The following is a 26,539-nucleotide window of genomic DNA, read 5'->3' on the forward strand; positions in this document are numbered from 1 at the left end:
CCTCATTTCCCACTTGCTGAGGCAGAACCTGCTTTTCCCAAGATCCCATCAGCTGGAATACATGGCACAGTCTGGGGGGTAGCCGCTACACCGAGCCGTGTGTGGGGCTGGAGATGCTGTATCTCCTTTCCCTTTAACTTAAAATCATGTGTTTGTGTGTGTGTGTGTGTGTGTGTGTGTGTGTGTGTGTGTGTGTGTGTACCCCTGCATGTGTCAGTGTACACACGTAGAGGTCAGAGGGCACTGTGGGAGTTAGCTGTCTTCTTTCACTGTGTGGAATGCAGATTGAACTTTTATTGCTTGGTGGCAAGCACCTTTACTTGTTGAACTATCTCCTGGTCCAGATTTCTGCCTTTCTAATCAACCTCCATAGTGATTCTTCTCTGCTGTCTTAGGGGAGGTAGCGTCTAAGTCGTTTGAAACTGTTTTGGAGTGGCTCAGATGTGCTAGCCTGAGATACATGAATCATGGAACCGATTGTAATGACTTGAGTTTCCTGGTGAGCACAGTTAGTGCTCTCAGGTCCTGGTGGGTATAGCTGTGACACTAGTGCTCTCAGGTCCTGGTGGGCACAGCTGTGACACTAGTGCTCTCAGGTCCTGGTGGGCACAGCTGTGACACTAGTGCTCTCAGGTCCTGGTGGGCACAGCTGTGACACTAGTGCTCTCAGGTCCTGGTGAGCACAGCTGTGGCACTAGTGCTCTCTGGTGGGCACAGCTGTGGCACAAGCACTCTGGAGGAGCTTGAGATCAAGGCTAGCCTGGGCTAAATAGCAAGAAGTTGACTTTAAAAAGAAAAGCCCTTTTCCCCAAAGAAAACAAAACCCAGTAACGCAAGTGCTAGCAAGATGGCTCCACAGGGAGGTCTGAGACCTTTAGTCCCTGGTCCTCATGTGGAAGGAGACACCCAGCTCTGCAGGTTGTCCTCAGACCTCTGAACCCTCTATGGCATATGTACGCCCACACACAAACTTACAAATACACACATACAGGAGATGGACGTGTGTGATGGTGTGTGGTGTGGGAGGGAGCACTAAAACAACCCTGAAAACAACAGAAGCCCAGGTTCTGGGCTTTGAGGACGACTTCAGGCAAAGTCACAGTGACCCCAGGCTGGACTACAGGGCAGTGGATGGTTCAGGAAAGTCACTGGGGATCCCTTCGTACTGAGTTTCCCTGTTGAGAACGTGTGCTTTCTTCCTTCAGACGTTCAATTTATGGGGCCACCTGATGACCTGGAGACACCTGTCAGGGAGGGAGAAATGCTGGTGACTGCTACATCAGGTGGCAAATGCTAAGAAGGAGTGAGAGAACACAAAATGTGTCGGCTGGGCGTCAGCTGTTCGTGTGCCCGAACATGTGTGTGTGTGTGTGTGTGTGTGTGTAAATTGTTTGTGAGTCTTGAGGGAACAACAGAATGGTTCCTGTCCTTTGAGATGGACTTTCTCTTTCTTATCTAGAGGCCACATGGTGATGGGAGACTCTTTCAACACCTCTCTCTTCAAGCAGACATTCCAAAGAATCTTTAGTAAAGACTTCAACGGAGATTTCAGAATGGCGTTTGGTGCTACATTGGACGTAAAGGTGCAGTCGGCTTTTAGAAAAGTTTTATTTTAAATTAGCTTATATAGGCAGCTTACAGAATTTTAATATGTACATGATAAATATTCATTTATTATTTATCTGAGGCAGGGTCTCACTGTGTGTATCCTCAGCTGGCTTGGAACTCACTATATAGACCAGGCTGGCCTCGGGTTCTTAGAGATCTACCTGCTTCTCCCTCCGGTGTGCTATATGCCGTACTCAGTCATATTTCAGACTTTTGAAACCTTATTGGGATTAGTGTGGTTCAGTGTACACTCTGTAGTCTCAGCTGATAGATATAACCTTTAATGGTCACTTACAAGGATCCAGTAATGGAGATCACAAAGTATTTTGCCCACTGTATTCCTTTGCTTCTCAAGGATTACCCATGTGCTTATCAAAGTGCTAATCAGAAAGTGTCTCTTTCTCCTCAGGCCCTGCTCTGTTCCTCCCTGGGTTAGGATAGGCAGAGTTAGTTGGGTGTGAGGTGGGCATTGGTTGCTATACTGGGACTTACAGACAGGGAAGTCACGCATGGTCAGCATCCACCCAGCCATCGGCGTGAGCCACTGAGCTGCACAGAAGAACCCAGGTGTTCAAATACTTTGTAGGGAATCAGAGTCCTAGACAGCTGGCTCTTAAGTAATTGAGAAACCATTAAAAGGGACTGTTAGAAACTGGGCTAGAGAATTAGAGAATTAAATTGTCTAGGATAAGCTTTAAGCAGCATTCTTACATGTTTAAGGGGTTTGCTTGATTGCTCTTTTAGCAGAGCTGGAGGTTGTTAGAAAGGATAGGGAGCTGGCTCAGGGTGCAGTGCCTGCTGTGTGAGCATAAGAGCCTTGAGTTAGTCCCGGCATCTAAACGCATGAGAGGGACGGAGTGTGCACACCTTTGGTCCCAGCACTGTGGAGGAGAAGCAGGTGGATCTGAGTTTGAGGTCAGCCTAGTGGATGTAGTGAGAACGGCCAGGACTGCATAGAGGTGCCCTGCCTCAAAGAAAAGAAAAGAAAAGGCTCTCCATTGGGCTTATAATTTTGGTAGGCTTTATGTATTAAGTATTTTTAAAGGAATACAAAACAATGTTTACTGGATAGGAATATGTAAATTAGTATGAATATGCATGGTGTTTGGAAAAGAATGTAATTTAGTTGGTAGAGTTGTTACCTTTCATATATATAATAGTTTCAAAGGTTGAAATGAATAGAGAGTTGAAAATGCCATCGGCCAGGTGTGGTGCCAACCTGCATTCAGCACTTAGGCAGAGGCAGGAGGATTGTGAGCACACGTTCACTTGAGCTGTCCATGGGTTTCCAGGTTAGTCTCAGCTACTTCTTGGGGATCCTGCTTCAAATCAAACAAGTGAACTTTGACGTTTTGTGTTGATTTTGAGACAGTCTAATGAACTCAAGCTGGCCACATACACTATACAGCGAGGCTGGCCTTGACCTCTTCATCTTTGCCTCAGCCTGCTGAGTATCACTAATGCACCATTACACTGGTCTTCTTGATGTGTTTTCTAAGGTGGATTTTGTTGAAACTTTAACCAGCTCCTAATATTCGTGGAGAAGCCTGAGTGGGCATTTAGATAGTGTCATCCATTAGCGATTTTCTCTGTGGGATTTTCCTCTGAGCTTTTATTGTGATCATGGTAGCAGCAGGCTGGCTCTTAACTTAATGTGTGATTTGTTTTAGACCTCTCGGGAACTGAAGATTGCAGGTGCCATTGGCCCATGCGTGTCTCTGAATGTGAAAGGACCATGCGTGTCAGAAAACGTAAGGACAGTCCGTCTCCTCACTTGCCCTGGAGTAAACTCATTAGCTAAGTCAAACCGTGATGATCTTGCATTGTGTCACCTGAGAGGTGTTCTTGTCTGAGAGGAACCCTAACCCTTACTGGTGACAACTCTAAGAGGTAGTGTCATCTGTCCTTCTGCCCGTTGATCTGTCTTTGACCAGAGAAGGAAACATGGAGTCAGGGAGGTTAAGTCAAGCCTTATACAGGGTTGAAGCTGACACAGGACCCAGATCTCAGGCTCCTCTCACTACAGCTCACTGAGAACAAAAGCATTTCCCACAGTAAAGGCGTCATCCAGATTCTCTCAGGATAACCTGTGCACTGTATGTCTTCGAGCTCGGACAGTGGATGATACCGACGCATGTGTATTGTCGGTATATGAGAGCAAGGTGCAGGCATCCCCTTGGATAAAAGACACAGCACCTGATTCATGAGGCCTCTTCTGCATTGGTTACAGGCACTAAGTATGACCTCAGTATGGACATGTATCATTTTACTGACCTCCAAGTAACCCCAAGTGTCACTCAGCTGTAAACAAGCTATGTCTAATTGTTTCTAAGAGGTATGGGAAATGTTTGTTGTATAAGGTTGTTCCCAACGTGTTGACTGTTGTTAGCAACATGCATACATATATACACATATATATTACTCTGGGTCAGGAACATGGAAGATTAAATCTATGCATTAACTCAGTTTAAAGCTGACTCATGGGCTATCCAAGGCAAGTAAGGTTGTTACATGGTTTTTAATGTTGCATTTCAACAAACAGTAGGATAGCCTGTGGTCAAGAGGTATGTTTGGCTGTGAGGTCCAACAAAAGTTCAGTCCTTTTGAATGCAAGAGCTTTTTCCCCATATAATTGTATCACTGCTGCCCCTGAAGTATCTTGGGCTGTTACACAGTCATGTCCTTCCCTTCTTGCCATCCCCAGTGGGGGGTGAGCTACAGGGCTGTTGTGGATTTAGGTTGCATGTGCTCCATAGCTGAGTGGCGGGCACCATTCTTAACACTCTATAATTTCGTGTTTTAGAATATGGGAAATAGCAGTACCGACTCAAGAATGTTAGGAGTAAATGAGTTGGTCGGGTGGCATGCTTAGGACAAGGACACACTGGAACCCTATACAAGTTGTTCATTATCTCTTGTATGTCAGACGTTGGCAGTGACTGTATAAATGAAAGTTTTGTCAGGCTTGGCAGGGGATCACTATTTGTAGACACACCTCTAGTCCTTGGATGAGGCAGTTTCTGCCCCAAAGCTCATCTGAAGGTTATCTGTGTCAGTGTGCTAAGTGACTTGCACCACCACTCCTGTTTGCGGGGAAGGACTTTGGAAGGCTGACCCACGCAGAATACTTTCTGTGAGCTTGAAAGTCTCCCTGACGAAGCTTCCTGCAGTAGTTTTAAAATTGCACCACACTGATCAGTCCTCCATTTGAATTCAGCATTGAAAGTTTTGGTTGGAGGGTGAGGATGCTTCCAGGGTTGAGGAAAGCAGCTTCAAGCATGCAGCAGTCTTGGGAAGAGTGCAGGGAGCTCCTGTGTGCCCACCCTCTCGCACCACTGGGCGGTACTGGCAGCATTCCACAGCAGTGGGGGCCGCATTTGCCCAAAGTGTGTAGTTATGATTTCCTGGCCTGTTTGCTTTACCAACATTATTTACAGAAACCTTTGGGAATAATTTTCAGATGTCGTGACACTTGGTTCTTAAGTGTGTGTGTTCTAAAAAATCAGATGTTAAATCATTTCCTCATTGTCAAGTCTGAGAAAATGAACAGTAATCTCACAGTAGCTTCCAATATAGCACATAGCCCGAGTTCTCCTAACTGCTCTCTGTGGCTGTCGCCAGTCCCACCAGCACTGCTTTCAGTTCCACAGCCTTAATTTCTCAAACCCTAGCCTGGCCCTTACCTCGTGGTCTCTTCTCTCCGTTTCTGTGTTTTCATGTCCCTGACACTGATCTTGAAGGAGTGCTGAATGTCTTCTCTAGGAGTCTACCGTTCGGGCCTCTGCTTCCGTACAGTGGTGTTTATGCTCTTACTCTCCTCCCTGTGCCTGAGGGAATGCAAGTTAGGTTCAGAGATAGAACCAGAATCTGCGTAAAGCTTCTGTCTGTCCAGATGATGATTTCCAGGGGATCTGCAGCTCTCTGTTTTTATTCTGACAGTGATGGAAAAAGCAAATGCAGCTTTCGAACCAGTTCTTTCTCTATTCTTCCCCAACATTGACAGGATTCTTTGTTGACTTCAGTATTATATGCTGTACATATGTCTTTTATATATATGATATATTAAAATGACTTAGAGTGCCTATATAAAAAGTTTAATTCAAAAAGTATTATAAATGTAAACATTAAGATCCCTCTGGTTTGTTATTACACACTTTCTAGATGTTTTTACTAGAATTCAAAGTTTTAGCTTGTGTCAAATGTCCAAATGTGACCTACCCTGCTCATTTGGTGCTTTTAATTCCTGGTTTCCCTCAGGATTTATTTTTATATGTGTCCTTTGAAATTCCCCTCTCATCCCTAGGAGCTTGGTGTTGGTGGCACAAGTCAGTGGAAGATCTGTGGCCTGGACCCCTCATCTACTCTTGGCATCTACTTTGAAGTTGTCAATCAGGTGTGAGCAAGTTTCTTCCTGTTACAGTCTCTTCTGATTTATTAGCGGGTACTCTCTCCCCTCTCCCCGTCCTGGTGCACCTTCCCATTAGCTGTTGTGTTACTTTGGTGTGCTCTTTTAACATTACTTTGTTCCTTTATTGTTGGTCTGACAAGGTGCTGAGAGGAGTCCCTGGCTTTTCTTGGCTGTTATAACTCATGGGTTTTTGAGTGAATCAGTCTTTCCCCAGTTTTTTGTTATGAAAAATCACAAATACCCAGAACAGTTGATAGACTTGTACACTTAACACCTGCAGAACTACTCCTTCGCTTCTGTAATCCATTTTACTGTAGTTGAGTCATTACGTATCTTCATTTTATTCTGTATGCTTTCGTGGGAGACGAGGCAGGGTGTCTTGTAGACCAGCCTTCTGCTTCCGTATTCAGACGGCTGGGATCACAGGTGTGTGCACCACACCTGGCTTATTTTTTATGTGCTTCAGAGTGACTTGCAGTCATCTGGTTTTCATCTCTAAATACCTCAGTACCAATTTATCAACTGGAGTTTATTTTTATTCCTCCTGATTCTGGGGACTGAACCTCAAGTATTATATGCACACGATCTGTCACTGAGCTATGCGCCCAGCCTCAGTCGTGTGAATGAATGTGCTAATGTTCCTCGTCCTTTAGATAATAGTTCTATACAGTGATACAATAGAACATGCAGGTAACAGATGCATGGCCTCTCATCCTGCAGCACAATGCCCCAGTTCCCCAGGGAGGCAGAGGTGCCATCCAGTTTGTCACGCAGTATCAGCATTCCAGCACTCAGAAGCGTATCCGAGTGACCACCATTGCCCGCAAGTGAGTGTCTTGTCTCTTTCTCCACATTACTGGGGACTGAATCAGGGTCTGTCTCTCCTGCTCTCTCACCTCACTGAGCTACAGCCTCAGCCCCAAGTGTGTTTCTAAGGCAGTCATTTCATAGAGTTGGAATTTTAGAAACTGCAGAACTGCTGTCCTAAGTGATTTGTTCTTTCCTCAGTATGGCGAGGAGAGAACCCCACTACCTCATTAACAGTGGATAGTATTTATATATATATTTATTTATATATATATAAGTATTTATATTATATATATATATATAAATGCAAATAGTATTATCTCATTTTCATTTAAATTTCCCATTTATCAATGAGTTGATAGTTTATGCTATCCCTTTTGTGATTGAGCCTTTTCTGGTTCATTTCTTGTGCTATGATAAAGTACCTCGACAAAGAGCAATGTAGGGGTGAAAGGGTTTATTTTGTCTCATAAGTCCAGGTTATAGTTCCTTATAGAGGGGAAGTCACAGTGGCAGAAGCTTGAGGGAGCTGATCACATCTGCAGTCAGTTCATAGACTGAGAATAAATATGTGCCTACTACTCAACCATGTCTTCCACTCTTACACAGTCTGGGACCCAAACCCAGGAGATGATCCCACCCACGGTGGGCAGGGTCTTCCCGCTCCAGTGAAATAAAAAAACTTAGCTTAGAGAGATAGCTCGGTAGTTAAGACCACTTGCTCTTGCAGAGGGCTGGAGTTGGGTTCTTAGCACCCGTGCTGCGTGGTTCACAACTGCCTGTGATTAGTTTCACACACCCAACTCCCTTTTCTTAATTTGAAGGGCACCTATACACACACATAAACATAAAAAACAAATCTTTAAAAAAAGAAAGGAGAAGATTAAAAAAAACATCCCTTATAGCATGGATACCCTCAGCATGCCAGCCTGCTCTAAGCGGTCCCTGGATGACACTTTCTTCCCAGCTGATTCTAAGTTGTGTCAAGTTGACAGAGCGGATCTTCTCAGTCTTTGCCATTGTTCATAAAATCATTTTTTAAAGGATTTATTTATTATGTATAAGTACACTGTCACTGTCCTCAGACACACCAGAAGAGGGCATCAGATCTCATTACAGATGGTTGTGAGCCACCATGTGGTTGCTGGGATTTGAACTCAGGACCTTGGGAAGAGTAATCAGTGCTCTTAACCACTGAGCCATCTCTCCGGCCCCATAAAATCTTTTCTTTTTTTCTTTCCTCATTTCCTTTCTCCCCCTTCACCTGTCCTTAAGATGACCTTGAACTTGTGTAGCTGAGCCAGTCGAACGTGCAGGGTAACCTGCGTGCGCCTCTGTGCCCAGGTGTACAGAGTGATAACACTTCTTCATTGGGCTGCAGAGTAATTATGTATTTTGGATTTTCTCTTCTTCCCTGATGATCTTTTAGCTCTTTTCCTTTCTAAGTCACCTGAAAAACTCATATACATGTTCTTAATTCATTTTTCCAAGGAGGTCAGTTTGTAAAGTTGTAAACACTTAGATTTTCACAAGGATTGGCCTTGAGGAATGCAGTCGGAATTCAGACTTATCTAGTGCATTATGCGGAAGTTTTTCAGTTGTGCTGTTAGCCTTCAGCCAGCACCTGAGAGTGACTAAAATGACTGTCAAACTTCCTTAACAAAAATGCAGGGCAGCCTTGTCTTGGACAATGGAACGGGATCTCCGAGCGGAGGTCTCGCCTTGGTAGTTCCCAGTCAGAGTGTGGTGCTAACTCTGGTTGTCAGTTGGGCAGATGCACAGAGTCAGCTGAGGCACATAGAGGCAGCCTTTGACCAGGAGGCTGCAGCGGTCTTGATGGCACGGCTTGGCGTGTTCCGGGCAGAGTCAGAGGAGGGGCCTGACGTGCTCCGGTGGCTGGATCGACAACTCATCAGACTGGTAAGATGGGAACAGTGATGGAGTTTAGACTTTGTGTGTCTTCTTCCTTTGAGGAAAGAACACTCCCACTTAAGTCTATTATAGTTTATGTTTTAAAAGTATTTATTTATTTACTTATGTGTGCGCATGCTAGAGTGTATGTGTGCTTACCAGTGTTTGCAGGAACCTGTGGAGGTAAGAAGAAGGTTGGATCTCCTTAGAACTGAAGTTACGACAGGTTGTGAGCTGTGGTGTTGGGGCTCGGAAATGCACCCCAGGTTTCTTCTGCAAGTTCTCTTAGCCACGGAGATGGCTATCCAGTCCCAAAGAGCAAGGATTTCACAGTCGCTTGCTTTAGGCCAAACACTAGAAATGAAAGACATGTGAAATATACATTTTCACTCAAGGGCTGACATTACAGCGTGTAAGAAACAACATGGAAGACTGGGGATTAGTACAAATCTATGAGTGCTGAAATCTGAGTAGAGGGGTTAGTGCTGGTTACTGTGGCCCTGTATTCTAGGAGATCAAAAGGAGGCTTTAGGAATTGGAGTCAGGGAAATACTTAATGTATTTATCCAGGTCTGATCAGGAAAGAGAAACCAGAAGAGCCAAGTGTGGTGTGTAGGGCTGCAATCTCTGCACTGGGGAGGTGGAGGCAGGAGAGGCAGCACTAGCTTGAGGCCAACATGAGCTACATATTGAGACCTTGAGTCTGAAAAACAAAGCAATAACCCAAGTAAACACAAATAATAATTTAAAAGGGAAAACTTCATATTAAAAACCATGGAGCTCGTCTGGCAAAAGTAAAGCCCTGGGTTCCAGGAAAGCTAGGTTGTCACTAAAGGATTGACTGTCAAGTGAAGAGTCTGGTTGTGGTGGCTCATGCCTTTAGTCCCAGCACTCAGGAGGCAGAGATGTGGATCTCTCTGAGTTCAAGGCTAGCGTGGTCTACAAAGCGAGTTCCAGGACATCCAGAGCTACACAGAACAAGAGGAAGTGGCCCTCTCACAGTGCGGACCAGACCTAGGTAGAGGAGCAAGGCTATAGCTCAGCCAGTGTCTTTGATAGCACAGATCGCCATGGCGTTGTGCCCAAGGAATTTGCTAGAAACTCATCAGAATTAGGTGAAGTCTATCATCTTGGGGGCTGGGAAAAGCTGTTCCCAAGGAAAATCTTCACCTGCAGCATTCAGGGGCTGGGGTCTCAATTGGCTGGGTATGCTGTAGCATCTCAGCTGCATGGAATCCATGAGAACATTGGGACCCTGCAGCTGACCTTGACTCCATTGTCCTCTGTTGACAAAGCTTGTATCCCAGCCGCTGGCCAAGTAGTTTAATGGCTACATCCGTGTCATAGACAAAAGGGTGAGTTGGAGCCATATAGACAATGAATAGCTAACCTTACCTTCTGATAGTGATCAAAAGCCCGGGAAGGAGGTGTGTTAAATGTCTCAGTTCCACATTTGCCTTTATCTGCTGCATCTTATAAAGTTACTTGTCTCAGAGTGTCAGTGTTTCCAACAAACTGTTCTCAGGTGACCAGAGTCTTAAGGCTGGCAAAGGCTTCATGTGGGAAGTCAGTTCTCAATCAGATCCTCTTATAAATGGTGTAACAGGAGGAAGGCAAAATCTGGCCCGTAGGGCTCAGCATGAGGCAGCTTGTAGAGGGGCAGCCGCCGTGCCCATCAGCTATGGTGAGAAGGTGCCATCACAGGAGAGCCGGCTGGGAGCTGGGGGCAGAGGCAGGGAGGATACCGTGATCATCTCTCCCTAACTTTAAGAAGAGACTTATACATGATTTTTTTTTTCTTACATTTTTTTTCTTTTAGACTTTTCTGTATGGAATGTTTCCTTGCATATCTCACGTGTGTCTTGTGCCTGTGGACATCAGGAGGAGGGTTGGGTCTCAGGAAATGACTTGATGAGTGTTAGCCACCTTCTGCATACTAGAAACTGGACCCTGGTCCTCTGCAAGAGCAATGGCTGCTCTCAACTTCTGCGCCGTCTCTTGAGCCCTTTCATGTAACTCTTAAGAAGGGAGTAGAGGCATGGTGCTTGTTTGCAAGTAGCAACGTCATGTAAGGAGAAGGACAATCATAGGGAAGGGTTTCTGGCATGAAGGCAGTGCCCGAGACGGGGCAGTGTCAGTGGGAATGGAGTGGCCATTTTGGAAGGAGCTGAAAGAACTGCTGAAATCTTTTATATACTTTTTCATAAGTCTATAAAATCAAAATCAAGAAGTCCAGTGGGAGAGATGGCTCAGCAGCCAGGACTGTCTGTTGGTCTTCCGGGGACCGAGTTCAGTCATGCAGGGACACTGGAGGAGGCAATGGGCCCAGGTGGTGGGCATACCCAGAGAAGCCCCTCTCACTTCAAACTCTGGGATAAATGCGGGGCCTTCATCGTGCAAGAAAAGTGTTTTAAGAAGACCTGCTGACGTCCCCGTCCTGCCTGGGAGCCGGTCCAGAACCCCTGAGTGGCACACACAGCTGGACTCCCTTTAGTTCCTTCAGGTTCTTTGCATCTGTATTTGCCTGCAGGCGTCTGTGTGATAGTGTTGGATCCCCTGGAACTGGAGTTACAGTTTTGGGCTGCCATGTGGATGCTGGGAATTGAACCTAGGTTGGCCAGAAGAACAGCCAATGCTCTTAACCGCTGTGCCGTCTTTCCAGCCCCAGTTTGGGATTTTTCTCGGTGACACTAATTTAGATTCTGTTTTTCCACAGTGTCAGAAGTTTGGGCAGTATAACAAAGAGGACCCCACATCTTTCAGATTGTCAGACTCCTTTTCTCTGTATCCTCAGGTAAGAAATGTGTTTTTAAAGATAACTACAGAAGAATGAATCATCAGAACTCTTTGTTTGGAAGAAAAGACTTACTTCTGAAACTGTTGAAGCTAACTGTGTAGTACTTGGACAGTGCTTTGTATGTGTAAGCAGCCAAAATCTGGGTCCTGGACTTCCATGTGCCTGCATCTGGGCAGTTGGTGATGAGTGTGAAAGCTCTGCCAGTCAGGGTAGAGAGTTCAGCACTGACTCTGCTGCTGCTGCTGATCTTGGATGAGGTCTAAGACCTCTGTGAGTCTTCGTTATCTCATCTTTAGAGTAGCGATTTAAAGTCTCTTTAACACTGGGAAACACTTTTCTTCCTTACTCTGCCTCAAAACCAATATGACGAACAGGCAGGTCTGAGGCCTGTCTGGACTTCCCACTACCCGGATCCACTGGTCCACTGGATACCAGAGCCTCCTCCTGGGTCCCTGCATTGGAGACTCACTCAAGAGAGAGAACCTCTTCCCAAAGAGAATAGGAAAAGCACAGTTAGGCTTTGAGGTTTGAGCCACAGTAAGGGGGTCCTGCTGTGTTCGGGGCGGATCCTGAGAAAGAGGACCAGTGAAGGAGGAGAACAGGGGCATCAGGTGAGAGAGAGCTCAGGACATAGCTTGTAGGGTAGAGTAAGGCCAGGTCTGCGGAGGGATGACAGTGATGACTGTGACGGCAGGGCAGGCCGACTTTGGCTAACTCTAAAATGCCTCGACTATAAAAACGAGCCTTGAAAAGTAGAAGTATCCCGAGGTTCTTAATAACAACTGACTATTCCCATTTGTAGAATAAGCACCTGAGAATAAACCCACCTCTACAGTTCATAGATAAGGAAACTGAGGCACCAAAAAGTAAGCAGCTTCCCCAAAGTTACTTCCACTGCTGACTGGCTGAGTAGGACTCTGACCTGGGCTCTCTGGCTCCTGACAGATGCCTTAGAATGCTCTGTAGACAAAGTCATAAAAGCCTTCGCAGCTGGTGCCTTCCCGACTGCTCCTTCATGTGGGAGCTCTTTAGAAAACAAACCAAAACCAAAAGAATTTCAGCTGGGGGCTGGACAGATGGCTCACACATAGAGTGGTTGCTGCTCTTTCAAGGACCTAAATTGGGTTCCTGGCAACCATATTTGGTTGCTCACAACCACTTGTAGCTTTAGCTTTAAGGAGCCAACATCTTATTGTGGCTTAGTTGTGTGCCCACATGTGACAATCACACAGGCATACACACATAAAATAAAAATAAAATCTTAAAAATTTTATCTGGGCAAGGGGTGGTGTGCGCCTTTGATCCCAGCACTTGGGACAGGCAGATCTCTGAGTTCTAAGCCAGCCTGGTCTATAGAACTTGTCTTGAAAACAGAACAAAGGAAAAGAAAAAACCCCCCTGAAAGGCTAGAGAGATGGCTCCGTTAAGAGCGTATTTGCAGGGGATCTGAGTTAGGTACTCAGGACTATGTCAGTTTGCTCACGGTTACAGGTGAGTCCAGCTTCAGGAGGTCTGCCTTGGCATCTGAGTGCACCTGCATTCTCAACACCTGCATTCTCAACACCTGCATTCTCAACACCTGCATTCTCAACACCTGCATTCCCAACACCTGCATTCCCAACACCTGCATTCCCAACACCTGCATTCCCATGTACATGCCCCTGCTCTCCTATTTAGAAATACATCTGTAAGGGGTTGAAGAGATGGCCGAGCAGTTAAGAGGATTGACTGCTCTTCCAGAGGACCCAGATTCAATTCCCAGCACTCAAACGGCAGCTCACACCCGTCTGTAACTCCAGTTTTAGAGGATCTGACTCTCTCACACTGACAAACATGCAGGCAAAACACCAACCAATGAAAACAGGAATCTCAGTGCTCAGGAGTCAGACAGGGTCTCCGGGGCTAGCTGGCTAACGAGGGTAGCCTGTTGGCTAGTTCTTGGTTCAAAGGAGAGCCTGCCTCAGTAAGTCAAAGCAGAGAGTGATAGGTAGAGACACAGAACACAGCTTGAGTTTTCTACATCTCTACACAATTGTTAGCCACACAGATGCATATATGTACCACATTCAGGCAAAATTTTATTTGGAAAAAAAAAAAGATTTAGGGGCTGGAGTGGTTACGAGCACTGACTGCTCTTCCAGAGGTCCTGGGTTCAATTCCCAGCAACCACAGGGTAGCTCACAACCATCTGTAATAGGATCTGATGCCCTCATCTGGTGTGTCTGAAGACAGCAATAGGGTACTCATATACATAAAATAAATAATAAATAATTAAAAACAGATTTAATTTGTGCGTGGAGTTGTATGTGTAGTTATGGACGGAAGAGTGCAGTGCTTTCAGGGAGGACAGTGGATCCCCGGAGTTGGAATTATGGGTAGTTGTCAGCCACCTGATCTAGGTGCTGGGAGATGAGTTCACATCCTTTGCAGGAGCAGCAATTCTTTAGCCTCAAATTAATCATCTTAGCCCATTGGAAATATATAATTGTGTGGTATTAAATACATCCACATTCTTGTGCACCGGATCTCTATAATTTCTTTTCTAACTGAGCTATAATGAGACTTTTTTTTGGGACTGTCAGCTTCTAAATAATGGCAGAGGCTTATACTTATTTATGCATGTCCAGGCCTTATAGCTAGGCCTTGTTCCCAGCCAGCTCCTAGACCTTAACACCTGTATTCTCATTTAAGTTCTGTCATGTGGCCCGTTAGTTACCTCTCTTCCTTTATGTCTGCCTGTTGAATCCTCCCTTCCCAAGCCTGATTCTCTCCCAGAGTTCCTCTCTTACTGGATGTCCCGCCTACTTCCTACCTTAGCTATGGGCCATCAGCTTTTTATTAAACCAGTCAGAAGGTGAGAGAGGGCGTGTTTACACAATATAAATAATAATATCAAAGTCCAGTCTGCACTCCACTCTGTTGGGCACAGAAATGAGCATTTGGATAACACAAAGACAGTGCACAATGACAATATCTCAACACTGAGACAAATGTGGAGACACACACTTTTAATTCCCACTTGGAGGGCTGAGGCAGGAGAGTCTCAGGTTTGAGGCCAGACACAGAACAAGCCAGATCCACCGTGAGCTGTGTGTCCAGTGAAAGGCACGCTGTTTCCCTTCTGCCGCCCTCTGTGTCTCTGACCCACACTCTTCTGGCTCAGGTTCATGTGTCAGACCCAGAGTAGGTTGGTTCTGAATCCAGCGTCACACATGTGCTTATTTGGCTCCTGCTTTTGTAAATGCAGTTCATGTTCCATCTGAGACGATCTCCATTCCTGCAAGTGTTTAACAACAGTCCTGATGAGTCATCCTATTACAGACACCACTTTGCCCGGCAGGATCTGACTCAGTCCCTCATCATGATCCAGCCCATTCTCTATTCTTACTCCTTCCACGGACCTCCAGAGGTAAGGCTGGCCCGACATGCATGCTTTTCTCATGTGGGGACTAACCATGAGGGGTTTGTGCTTTGTATTTTCCCTTCATCAAGTATAGTCTTAGGGCAGAACTGTAAACAAAACATTGAGTTTATAGTAACTTTATATTGTTTCTGAGTATGTAAAAAATAGGAAATGTCAAAAGATTGAGCCTTTTGTGTGGGTGTGTGGGAAAAAAAAACCCAAAACAAAATAAAAAATAACCTTAAAAACCACAGTGTTATGAGTTTGCGTACTTTGCTCAGTAATTCCGAGCCATGTGAAGTATCTGAGAGAAATATGACTATGACTACAGAACAAGTTTTCTGGGAGAAAACAGAAAATGAGAATTTGGGGTGCGTAGAGAAGCTGCCGTGAAAGCATGAGGCCCAGGTTCTAACATTGTAAAAATAAGGAAGGAAAGTAGTGGCGGGCCCTCTCCTCAGCAGAGGGAAAATAGTTAGTATTCTAAGACACAGTCACATAATTTACACAACACAGTAAAATGTTAACATGGTACATGGTTAAAAAAGAAGCATAAACCTTTTAGTATTGTAAATACCCTGTGACAAACATTCTGGAGAAAGACAACCCACCGGAGCCGTATTGGAGCAGAAGTAAAACTGTCCTGAGACGCGCAAGCGTGGAATCAGAACAGCGGAGGTGAACAGTGAGCCGCCACTGGCTCCAACAGGCTCTGAGCTGTGGGCGCGGCAAGTGGACCACAGAAAACTCCTTAAAAACTTACTGATTGCCAATGTTTCCCAACTTGCAAATAAAGCCAACAGAGGTTTTAAACTAAAAAGGGATACCAACAAAATAAATTCTAAGATGCATAAACTAGAAGCTATAAAAGTGAAGAATATGGAAATGAACCCAAAGATGAGTATTTCTGGTTTTCAGCTACAGATTTTCTGAAATGAGTACAAGTAACTTTTTATTATTGAAATAGAAATCATAATGAAATATGCTTTGTGGTAAACTTTAAAAACTTGCATTAAACTCTGTGTTCCCAGTGGGCATCCCTGTTCATTTTAGTGGTAGCTGCCTGAGACTTGAGAGATCAGAGAAAGCTCAGAACCGTGTTCTTAGCATCAGTTCTTTCCCCAGTCGATGGAGTGTCAGTGGCTTGTCTCTTCTACAAAACTGAGATTGAGAGCTACCGGTTACCAGTGTGTGACGAGGGGAGCCCCGTGCTGCCCCCTGTGCTGGAACCATTTGCAAATGGCTTCCTGGCTGTTTTGTAGGCTTGAGCATGTGGGGCTGGAGGGACGGCTATGTGGAGGAAAGACCAATGTCTGCCTGTCTGTCTTTCCATAGCCTGTACTCCTGGACAGCAGCAGCATTCTGGCTGATAGAATTCTGCTGATGGATACTTTCTTCCAAATTGTCATTTATCTTGGTGAGGTAAGAGGATGTCATCAGTTTTTTTTCCCCCTGTTACTTACTTCAATTTGTTGTGTGTATATGTTTGTGAATCTGTATGACTTTGGTACAGTTTGGGGAATCAATTCTGTCTGTCTACCATCTTGGTCCTGGAGCAGATAGATTCCAATGTGAATGTGGTCAGAGGACACTTGCAGCAGGCTGCTTTCCCCATCCACCACTGGGTCCTCGGGTTAAACTTCAGTCACCAGGCTTGGTGCCTAGATGCCAGTCTATAGGTAACCCTAGAATTTGTCAGGTGAACAGTTAACGCCAACTGTCATAGCTTGTTCACCTTTGGATGGTGCTAGTGGAAAAATGTCTCAAGTGTTAGAGTGCCTCAACAGCAGTGTGGTTGGTTTGTCTTGCTGTAGACCATAGCCCAGTGGCGGAAAGCTGGGTACCAGGACATGTCTGAGTATGAAAACTTCAAGCACCTTCTGCAGGCACCACTGGATGATGCCCAAGAAATTTTGCAGGCACGCTTCCCAATGCCACGTTATATCAACACAGAGCATGGTGGCAGTCAGGTGGGTGAGCCCTGTTCCAGCTCTAATGGACTTTCTTGTTGTTTCATGACTTATGTTATAGCTGTTAATGTAAGCAGGCTGGTTACAACTTTATAGAGTGGCATAAATTTGCATACAGGTGGTCTTTCAGCCGTGAGTTTGGCCTTGTTCCAGCTGTTTATTTCACTTCCAGGCTGGCCTGAGGCTCACTCTGTACAATGAAGGTTGGTCTCAAACCACGAGCCTCAGATCTCTGCCTCTGACGTGTCCCTTGCCATGCTTAGGAGTGGTTTGTTAAATGAATGTACTGATACAAAAGTATAAGATTATCAATATTTCTGGATCATTTGTAGATGGGAACCTGGGCTTAAGAGAAATCAGTAGGAGCTGGAGAGATGGTTCAGTGGTTAAGAGCACTGACTGCTCTTCCAGAGGTCCTGAGTTCAAATCCCAGCAACCACATGGTGACTCACAACCATCTGTAATAAGATCTGATGCCCTCTTCTGGTGTGTCTGAAGACACTACAGTGTACTCATATATAATAAATAAATAAATCTTAAAAAAGAATAAAAGCAATAGATTTCTAAAAAGCAAAAAAAAATCTAATTTAAATAAAGAAATGTTGTAAAATCTTAACTTGTTTGTACACTAATATTATTTTTAATTTTTAACCTTTTTTAAAAGGCTCGATTCCTGTTGTCTAAAGTTAATCCTTCTCAGACACACAATAACCTGTATGCTTGGGGACAGGTAAGAATTGTCACGTATTTGGGGAGAAAACCCATCTTTTTTATTTAAAGCCTGTTTGAGCCTATAAATTGGACCTGATTTGGTCCAGGGACCGAATGACTTGGAATTTTGTAGGGGTAACATATTCGCGTTGTGAGTGGGTCTCATATATATGTGTGTGTGTATATATATATATATAGATAGATAGATAGATAGATAGATAGATAGATCTTCCTGTGCCGGGTGTAGACGCACCACCGCGGCCCCTGTGCAGCTCTCCTGTGCACATGGAACATGGCCTCAGCTTCTCTCTCTCTCGTCTGTATGCCATCTCCTCCCTATTTATCTTATCTCGTGTTCACTGTCAGCCTGACTTCATTCCTTAATTATTCCCCAAGTTTCTTTCTCTTTCAATGATCCTTAAAGTGTTTTTAACTTGCCTTTTGAGATAAATGTGAGTTTATCTGCAGTTATAAGAAATAATATAAAAGTTGAACATGTCTGGCACATGCCTTTAACCCCAGCACTCTGCAGGCAGAGGTGAGTGAATCTCTGTGTTCTCGGCTAGCCAAACTGAGACTCTTGTCTCAAAAAAAAAAGAAGTCAAATAGTAATTATACGAAGAGATCCCCATACTCAATATGGACAAGATAATTTGAAGCCCTCCAAAAGACCCAACAAGCAGCTGAAAGAATCAGATGCAGGTATTTCCACCCAACCTCCTCCCTGCCCCCCTTCTCCATGTGGATGTCCTCAACCCACCTACCCCTTGGAACTCCCTGGGGCCTCCAGTGTCTTGAGGGTTAGGTGCATCTTCTCTGACTGGACCCAGACCCAGTAGTCCTCTGCTCTGTATGTGTTGAGGGCCTCATAGAGGCTGGTGTATGCTGCCAGTTTGGTGATCCAGTGTCTGAGAGATCTTGGGGGTCCAGGTTAACTGAGACTGCTGGTCCTCTTACAGTGTTGCCTCTTCTTCAGCTTTCTCCAGCTTTTCCCTAATTCAACCACAGGGTCAGCAGCTTCTGTTGATTGGTTGGTGCAAATATCTATCTGCATCTGACTCTTTCCTCTGCTTGTTGGGTCTTTCAGAGGGCTTCAGATTATCTTGTTCATGTCGAGTAATTGGGCAGTTGTGTGCTTTCGGGAATCATTTTTGTTCGACTGTCAAACACACAAACACACACACACAGAGCGAGAGAGTGAGGGAGGGAGGGAGGGACAGACAGACAGGCACACACACACACAGCTCAAGAGAGAGAGAGAGAGAGAGAGAGAGAGGAGAGAGAGATCGAGCACGCATGGGAGGGAGCAAGGGAGGGAGGGGGGAGGAAGAGACAGACAGACAGACAGACACACACACACACACACACACACACACACACACACACACACACACGCAAACCGTTCTTTAGTTGTCCAAAGACTGGTTGCATTCCAGCTTCATTCCTTTTATTAGTCAATTTCACCTCCTTCCCCTGGCCTGCAAGTTTGGAAGTTTGCTTTTCTTCAGAGGTACCAGGGCTTCATTTCCCTGACATCCTCCATCATGTTTTCAGCCTGGCTGACCGCTCTCTGTTCTGCTGCTGTCTTCTGTTTCCTTTAGAGTTCTTTTCCTCTGGTGATAGAGCTTTGGTGGTGGTGTGTGGGCCTGGAGAGATGGCTCAGTGGGGAAGAGCACTGGCTGCTCTTCAGGAGAACCCAGTTGGTTCCCAGCACCCATCTGGTGGGTCACAACCATCCTTAACTCCAGCCCTATGGGATCCAGTGCCCTCCTCTGGCCTCCAAAAGCACTGCATGCACAAGGGACACAAACATGCATGCAGGTAAAACACGTATACACGTAAATAAATAAACAAATACGCAGGTGATTAGTGATAAGTAAACAGGTGGTTGTCAGTGTGTCGCTTTTCTTCTCATTTCTGCTGCTCTCTGTAGGCACTGCTGCCACTGTGTCTCATCGGCCAGTTTTGGTGTGTGTTGGTGGTTTCGGTGTGTGTTGCTTAGTTTCCAAATATGCAGTTTTCCTTGTTGCTTGTTACTGATTTCTCTGTAGATTCTATTTTGGTTGGAAACATACTTTGTATGATTTTAGTTCTTTTAAATTTGATGAAGTTTGTTTTATGATCTGGGACATGATCCGTTTTGCTTTACGTTCCAGAGCCACCTGAGAGGAATGTGTACTGTACAGCTTCTGGGCTTGTTCTGTCAATGTTCTTTCATTGGTCACAGCTGGTGGCGTCGCTGCCTTCTTATCTATCCTTCCAGCTATTTGTCCTTCCTCTAGTGTGTGAGAGCCCCAGCTCTGGCTTTATCTCTTCCTCTGCTCTTTCTTTAGTTATGTCCTCATGTGCCTTGCAGCCCTGTTTGGTGTGTACATATTTAGAATTATGTTTTCTAGATGGGTTGCCCTTCTGTGTCTCTAATAATCTTCTCTGCAATAACAGCTACCTTATTAATGGCATTAATAAAGCCATTGCTTTTTAGAAAAATGTTCTGTGACTTTTCTGTTTTGTGACTGTGGCTCTGTAATTGTTCTGGACCTTTGGATTGTCTTATCTCCATCACTGTATGGTTTTGCTCATGAATTTATGAAAAGAAAGAGATAAGTTATACATACCATTATTTCTAGCTACCTTCTAGGTGATATAAGCTAAGTACTTTAGGCATGTTCATATGTTAGCTCTTTTTTGATTTGATGTCTTGCTACAAACTGTGATTTCTATTTATTCTTTTTCCCTCGGAACATTCATTAATTCATAAACTTGTTCTGATATATAGATAGCATCTGGTGGTGGTGTTATTCAGTCACTTTCCTGTGACGCCTTTCTGTTAGCACACTTCAGAGATAGTTGTGGTGCTGCCCTTGGTGTGCCCCACAAGGGGCTCTGGTGTACACGCCTTGGAGGGTTCACAACTGGACAGGATAGATCTTAAGGACTCGGAGAAGGGAGGAAATAGAGAGCTATATACTTAGCTCTCTCAGCAGTGGGCAGGAATGCCAGGTCTCAGGAAAGGTTTGAGGAAAGCATGCTTCTGATGGATAGCATTAGCTAGGCAGGACACAGGGTGGGGAGGGACAGAGGGATATCTATGAATGTTTCTGGGCAGAAGGTCCTGAGCAGCTTGGGAACTGTAAGTGACTGTGGAGTTCTTTGTCAGTAAGCTTTTCTGGTTGTATTTCAGGAGACTGGAGCGCCCATCCTGACCGATGATGTCAGCCTGCAGGTGTTCATGGATCACTTGAAGAAGCTGGCTGTGTCCAGTGCCTCCTGAGCTGGTCGCACAGCCTGGGAGTGGAAGACGGCGCTGTCAGATTGCGCTCACACTGTTGACGGCATCCTAGCAGCAGTCACCTTTCCGGGAGATAGATTCTAATAAATAACCTGAGGCTTTTCTTATATGTACGTCTTCAGGTTATAATTTATTTGTATTCCTCTCTGCCCTTTTTCCTATACATGAAATTATATGTCATAAATGTTCTGCTAATTGTAGATGTCACTTACTTTTGTACCTTAATGTTTTAGAGTCTATAAAATCAGAGTTTATGTATTTTTGGCTGCTTGTTTAAGTGAAAGTCTTAATGATCATAAAGGAAATAAATCTGGATGAGGACAGCATTGGCCAAAATAATGCAGATTTTATCTCGAAGTGTGTGTGTGTGTTTGTGTGTGAGATCAAGAGGGGAGAGGGAGAGCGCGTGCACGTATTCATGCTCGTGGAGGTTGGCACAACATGCTCAAGTTGGTTCTCTCCGTGTTGTGGGACTCAGGAGTCAACTAAGGCCATCAAGTTTTAGCATGTGTCTTCACCTGCTGAGCAGTCTTGCTGGCCCCACAGGGAAGAGAATGAGGCCTAAGTAGAGCCTGAGAAAGTATTATGAATTGGATGTCAGGGCGCCTGGGCCGATGATGTTGTCCACCTTTTGAGTTCATATTTGTTCTTTAGAAACATCTACTATGTAAACAGTTACATTTTAGATGTCAAGAATTTAGATATTTCCTTTTCTAGAGGATTTTTAAATGTAATTTACAATTAAGACACACAGAGGAGTACATAAAGCTGTAAGATCGGAACTAAAATGTCCTCATTGGACCTATCATTACAAATGAACAGAAGAAAGCACAATGTGTTCACTCCTGTCCTCGCCCGGTGTTCTCAGTAAAATGAGGTGAGCGCCTCCAAGCGAGTTACATGGAGGACATGGGCGTACAGCCTCACTTCTGGGTTTCAGTGGGGATACAGAGTTGGATGCTTGCTAAGTGGGTCTCTCTGAGTCCAGGGTACCTCATGAAGACTCTGAGCTCTGTTCGAAGTCAAGGCACGCCTCTCACTTACCTTAGGCAGGGGCTGAAGCGGTCAGTTTTGGTGGGAAAAACCGGGACTTGAGTGGCAGGAAGAAGGGGAGAAAAAAGCCAGTCTTAAACCAGAGCAAAGTGTGCAGAGTCTACGGCAGTAGACCACTGACCAGATTTTCCCTACATATATCTGTTCACTTCCAAGGTTTTTGTCTTCTTTGCTTTTCATTGACCCTAATCCATCTGAGATTCATACATGTTGCCAAGTGATATATACTACCTTTTAATCTAGTTTTTACTCAGATATTTGCATGGTTTCTCTGTAGTTACTGTGAATAAAATGTATCTGAAAACTGTACACAGGTCTCCCTTGAAGTAACTGGGGGTGGGGGGAGTAGAATGGAATAGATTGTAAGATAGTTCCATGTTCAGCCTTAGGGGCTGGAGAGAGAGCTTAGAGGTCACGAGTGCTTGCTGTTCTTCCAGAGAACCTTGGGTTCAGATCCCAGCACCCATGCCAGAAAACTCATAAGCACCCCTAAGTCCAGCTCCAGGGGTATCTGATGCCCTTTTCTGGTCTCCACATGGAACCAAATATGTGTGGCATACAGTATACACACATACACACATAAAAAGAAAAATCTTGAAAAAGAAAACCTGTCAGCTTTTAAAGAAGATAGGACATGAATTCCAGCTGCTCATCTGGGCTGGACAGATGGCTCAGTGGTTAGAGCACTGACTGCTCTTCCAGAGGTCCTGAGTTCAAATCCCAGCACCCACATGGAAACCAGACACAGGTGAGCACCTGTAATCCTAGTTACCGGGGAGTGCAGAGAGGAGGACCCTGGGGCTTGCTGATCAGCCTGAGTCAGTGAGCTACAGCGGAGAGATCCTGCCACAAAATTACGAGGAGTGTGATTAAGGATGTCAGCCTCTGACTTCAAGAATCTTCATTTTCCTCAACTGTGATTCTCAGGTCCAGTTAATCAGCTTTCATGTGGCTTCTCATGTCCAAAGAAATCTTTGCCCATTCCAGGATGGCAAAGATTTTTATGTGTGCATGTGGTTGCTTTTATATTTATAATTTTATATTTAAACACAGTTCCTTTTGAGTTAATGCTATACAGGTATATATTTCTATAGGGTAAACATAAATGTAAAAGGAAAGATAACAAAAAAATGTTTTGAAGCCACCAGAGAAGCATGCAGGGTCAGTGGTGTCAGTTGCTTTAGAAGTCAGGTTTGAGGAAGGCTGAAATAGTCGAACTAGGTTACCCAGCCTCAGATTGTTTAATTTAATGGTGGGCAGACAAATTATTCTTGGAAGAAGTTTACAAATAAGACAAGCAGTCGATGGAATGTAAGGCTTTTATTTTCCTAAAGATACGTGCACCTTTGTATGAGGGAGGATAAAAGCCAATAGGGTGAGAAATCGGAATGGTGGGAGACGGTGTGATTGAGAAAGGACCAAGGAAGCCTAAAAGAATTGGATTTAGAATTCCAGATACAGGAAAGAAGCGAGCTGCAAACACCGTTTCCGGTACCGTCTGACGTATAGAGGGCAGGCATTACAACTTCGCAAGTAAGTAAGTTTCAAGTCACCATCTGCTCCCCATCACATAGTACACAGTGCAGTTGCCAGCTGCTAGCCGAGCGCCTAATTTATGATCTCCTTGATTAAGACCTCCACGGGATTAACCGTGGACTACGAGTCCCAAAATGCATCGCGGCCGGAGCAGGAAGTGGCTTAGGACCCATTGGTGGCCGCCACGGACACCTGGAAGGTTCCTGGGGCTCCCCTATGTAGCCATGCGTCCTGACCAGGCCGTGATCTGGTACCGGCGGATGTCTATTGTCTACGCAATGGGCGCCTGGACGGTGCTGGGCTCGGCGTTTTACCTTACACGGAAAAAGGATTTGTTAGGTAGGGTTCTCCCGCAAGATCGGTCTCGCAGCCGCCACTTCCTGTCCGTTGCCGGGGGCGGAGGGGGGGGGGTCATCGAAGTGACCTTCTGTACTTGAACCCGGGGTACTAAGCAAATCGGCTGCAAGCGGGTACTTAGCTAATTTACGGTGATGGAATCTGCAAAGAGCAAGACTCCTGGAGCTAATAAGTATTATCATCTGGATCTTCTTATTTATTGATGATCCCCGGGTTCAGCTGGAACTTGTGAATTAACCTGTGTAGTGCCGGGTGGATCCCAGAGTCTCGGGCAATAGTCCCGGAGCAGCTTATTTTCTTGAGACCCTGTCGCCTGCGGTGAGCAGTTTCAGGCCTTAACAGCAACCAAGGAGTATTAAAACCACCGCAGTTGTTGTGTGAAACTCCCTGAACCTTCAAATAACATGCTGGAAATGGAAGGATCCGGAAAGTCAGTTGGTGTAATCGCTTGAGAGTGATAGAGAGGATATGGAAGGTGTCTCTTAGTGGCGGAAAGTCCTCTAAAATCGATTGCGGTGCTGCTTGCCAAAGCCGAATAGACTAAATATTATTGAACCGTGCCTTGTAATGGGAGGCCCAATGGTATGTTAGGTATAGCTCAAAAAAGCCATTGTGTAAAACCTGCGGGAAATATTTGGTCATGAAGGTTTTTTGTGGTTTGAAAGTTACACGGTCATCACGGTTACCCTTCTTGTCTCTGCTTTTTCTTGGAGAAAGAACGGCAGTAGACGCCTGACAGCATAATCATACTTTGGTTTATCATGTCCAAGGCTTCAACGACTAAGTTAATAATTTAATAATAAGTCTAAGTTAATAATTTTAGGTTCTTTTCTTTTTAAGACTTTGGAGAAGATGGAGAGGATGGCTCAAGGAACGAAATGTCTCTTTTTACAAGTGAAGACTCTGATTTAACAACGGAAGGGGCCGAGCTTGGTAAAGGGTTTTATGTGAAAACATTTATAAAGTATTCAGAAAATCCCGTTTCAGCTACTCAAAGGATCATGAACTACCTAAACTCATGGACTGGTGGGCCTGGCTCTCAAGCATGAACAGCTGCTGAATTCTGGAAGCAAGGGTTTGGCTCAGTATTTGATAGATGCATTGATTTCCATTTCATGTTTGTGAAAAGAATGTATTTAATTCAAATTTATAAAATATAAACATTAATAATGTGCAATAAATGTTTTCTCTTTCCTTTTTTTTTTTAAAAAAAAGATTTATTTATTTATGAGTACACTGTTGCTGTCTTCAGACACACCAAAAGAGGGCATCAGATCCTATTACAGGTGGTTGTGAGGCACCATGTGGTCGCTGGGATTTGAATTCAAGACTGCTTGGAAGAGCAGTTAGTGCTCTTAACCACTGAGCCATTTCTCCAGCCCCAAATGTTTTCTTATAGTACTAAACACATAACTCAAGAGGTATTTTACATGGCTGAAAGGTTTATATAAAGCCATAACATTTAAAAAATTGTGTGAGTGCACGTGTATGCATGGTATGCTGTATGTGTGCACAGAGGTCAGAGGACAGTTTGCAGGAGTCAGTTGTCTCCTTCCACGGCGTGGATCAAACTCTTCAGGCACCCGCTGAACCATCTCACTGGCCCTGAAGTTTCAGTTCTTAAGAATCTGCTAATGGGGCTGGAGAAATAGTTCAGCAGCTAGGAGTACTTGCTCTTCCAGAGGACCAGAGTTCAGCTTTCATCACCCTCCTCCGGCTCAGTCACAGACTTTAGTTCCATCGGATCAAGATGCCTTTGATGAGCGGGCACCCGCACTTGGTGCATGTTTTCGATTGAAGATGTACACACCTGAATGTAGTTAAAAGCAATACAAACAAATTTATTTAAAAAAGTAGTATGTGTACACACTTGTAACCGAGGGCAGGCACATGCCATGAGTGGGTGTTGAGGTCAGAGGACTTTAAATGGTAGTCCTGGTCTTACCCCTTCTTTTGAAGAGGATCTCTCTTTGCTGTTGTGCTGCAAGCGTTCAGGAGATTCTCTTCATCTCTGCCTTAGGAGTGCTGGGATTGATGATACGTGCCTCTGCCTCAGACTTTTTATGTGGGATCCAAACTCATGTCAGGCAACAAACACGGGGACTTAGTGATCTCTCTGGCCCCGACAATGAAAATTACATTAGGCTTTTCTATGTTAAAATTTTGGCACATAGTTTATGTAACTTATTTTTCATGCTACTATTAGACAGTACTTTAATTGTCCCGTGAAGGATAGATAGAGTACAATATCATGGGACATTCAAAGCAGCCCTCTACCGGATACTAGTAGGTACCAGATAACTTATGAATTACAATATAACTTATAAGTTAGATAGATTTGACCTGTTTTTTGGGACTTTTGCAAGAATAAGTATGTATACATACTCCATTATTAACTGGTGTCCAAAGAGGTCAGAAGAGGGTGTCAGATCCTCTGGAACTGGAATTGCAGACAGCCGTGAGCTGCCATGTGGGTGCTGGGAATTGAACCTCTGAACCATGGAGCTAATTCTCTACCCTTATGCAATGTGTGTGTTGTTTGTTTTTGGTGTCTTTGAGACAGAGTCTTCTCTGTGTAGCGCTGGCTATCCTGGAATGCTATGTAGATCAGGCTGGCTTCAAATAGCTCTGCTTGCCTGTCTTCTAAGTGCTGGGATTTAAAGCATGTGCCACCACACCCGGTCTCCTG

General features: G+C 44.8%; 2 protein-coding genes across 2 annotated transcripts in view; both read left to right on the top strand.

Moving 5' to 3' along the window:
- Positions 1 to 21,230, top strand: part of SEC23B (SEC23 homolog B, COPII coat complex component) — a 33,506-nt gene extending 12,276 nt beyond the window's left edge. Inside the window, exons 10-20 of the mRNA XM_080931614.1 lie at positions 1,460 to 1,583; positions 3,279 to 3,359; positions 5,912 to 6,001; positions 6,737 to 6,843; positions 8,590 to 8,743; positions 11,451 to 11,528; positions 14,779 to 14,940; positions 16,270 to 16,356; positions 16,749 to 16,904; positions 17,569 to 17,634; positions 20,797 to 21,230. Of these exons, the coding sequence (XP_080787740.1) occupies positions 1,460 to 1,583; positions 3,279 to 3,359; positions 5,912 to 6,001; positions 6,737 to 6,843; positions 8,590 to 8,743; positions 11,451 to 11,528; positions 14,779 to 14,940; positions 16,270 to 16,356; positions 16,749 to 16,904; positions 17,569 to 17,634; positions 20,797 to 20,886 (1,195 nt within the window). The 3' untranslated portion in view covers positions 20,887 to 21,230. The remainder of the gene's footprint in view (positions 1 to 1,459; positions 1,584 to 3,278; positions 3,360 to 5,911; positions 6,002 to 6,736; positions 6,844 to 8,589; positions 8,744 to 11,450; positions 11,529 to 14,778; positions 14,941 to 16,269; positions 16,357 to 16,748; positions 16,905 to 17,568; positions 17,635 to 20,796) is intronic.
- A 2,422-nt stretch (positions 21,231 to 23,652) lies between these two features.
- Positions 23,653 to 25,025, top strand: SMIM26 (small integral membrane protein 26). Its single transcript, XM_080931675.1, has 2 exons — positions 23,653 to 23,832; positions 24,691 to 25,025. Exons 1-2 carry the CDS (start codon positions 23,718 to 23,720, stop codon positions 24,897 to 24,899), a joined length of 324 nt encoding a protein of 107 aa, XP_080787801.1. The 5' UTR covers positions 23,653 to 23,717; the 3' UTR covers positions 24,900 to 25,025.
- Positions 25,026 to 26,539: the final 1,514 nt, after the last annotated feature.

Source organism: Micromys minutus (assembly GCF_963924665.1).
Source record: "Micromys minutus genome assembly, chromosome: 17".
In the NCBI taxonomy this organism is placed as follows: domain Eukaryota; kingdom Metazoa; phylum Chordata; class Mammalia; order Rodentia; family Muridae; genus Micromys; species Micromys minutus.

Excerpts from the sequence above, each read along its gene's own strand:
- SMIM26 (XM_080931675.1), top strand. The coding sequence starts at position 23,718 with ATGCGTCCTGACCAGGCCGTGATCTGGTACCGGCGGATGTCTATTGTC. Across the intron at positions 23,833-24,690 it reads ACGGAAAAAGGATTTGTTAG|ACTTTGGAGAAGATGGAGAG; the intron begins GTAGGGTTCTCC and ends TTTCTTTTTAAG.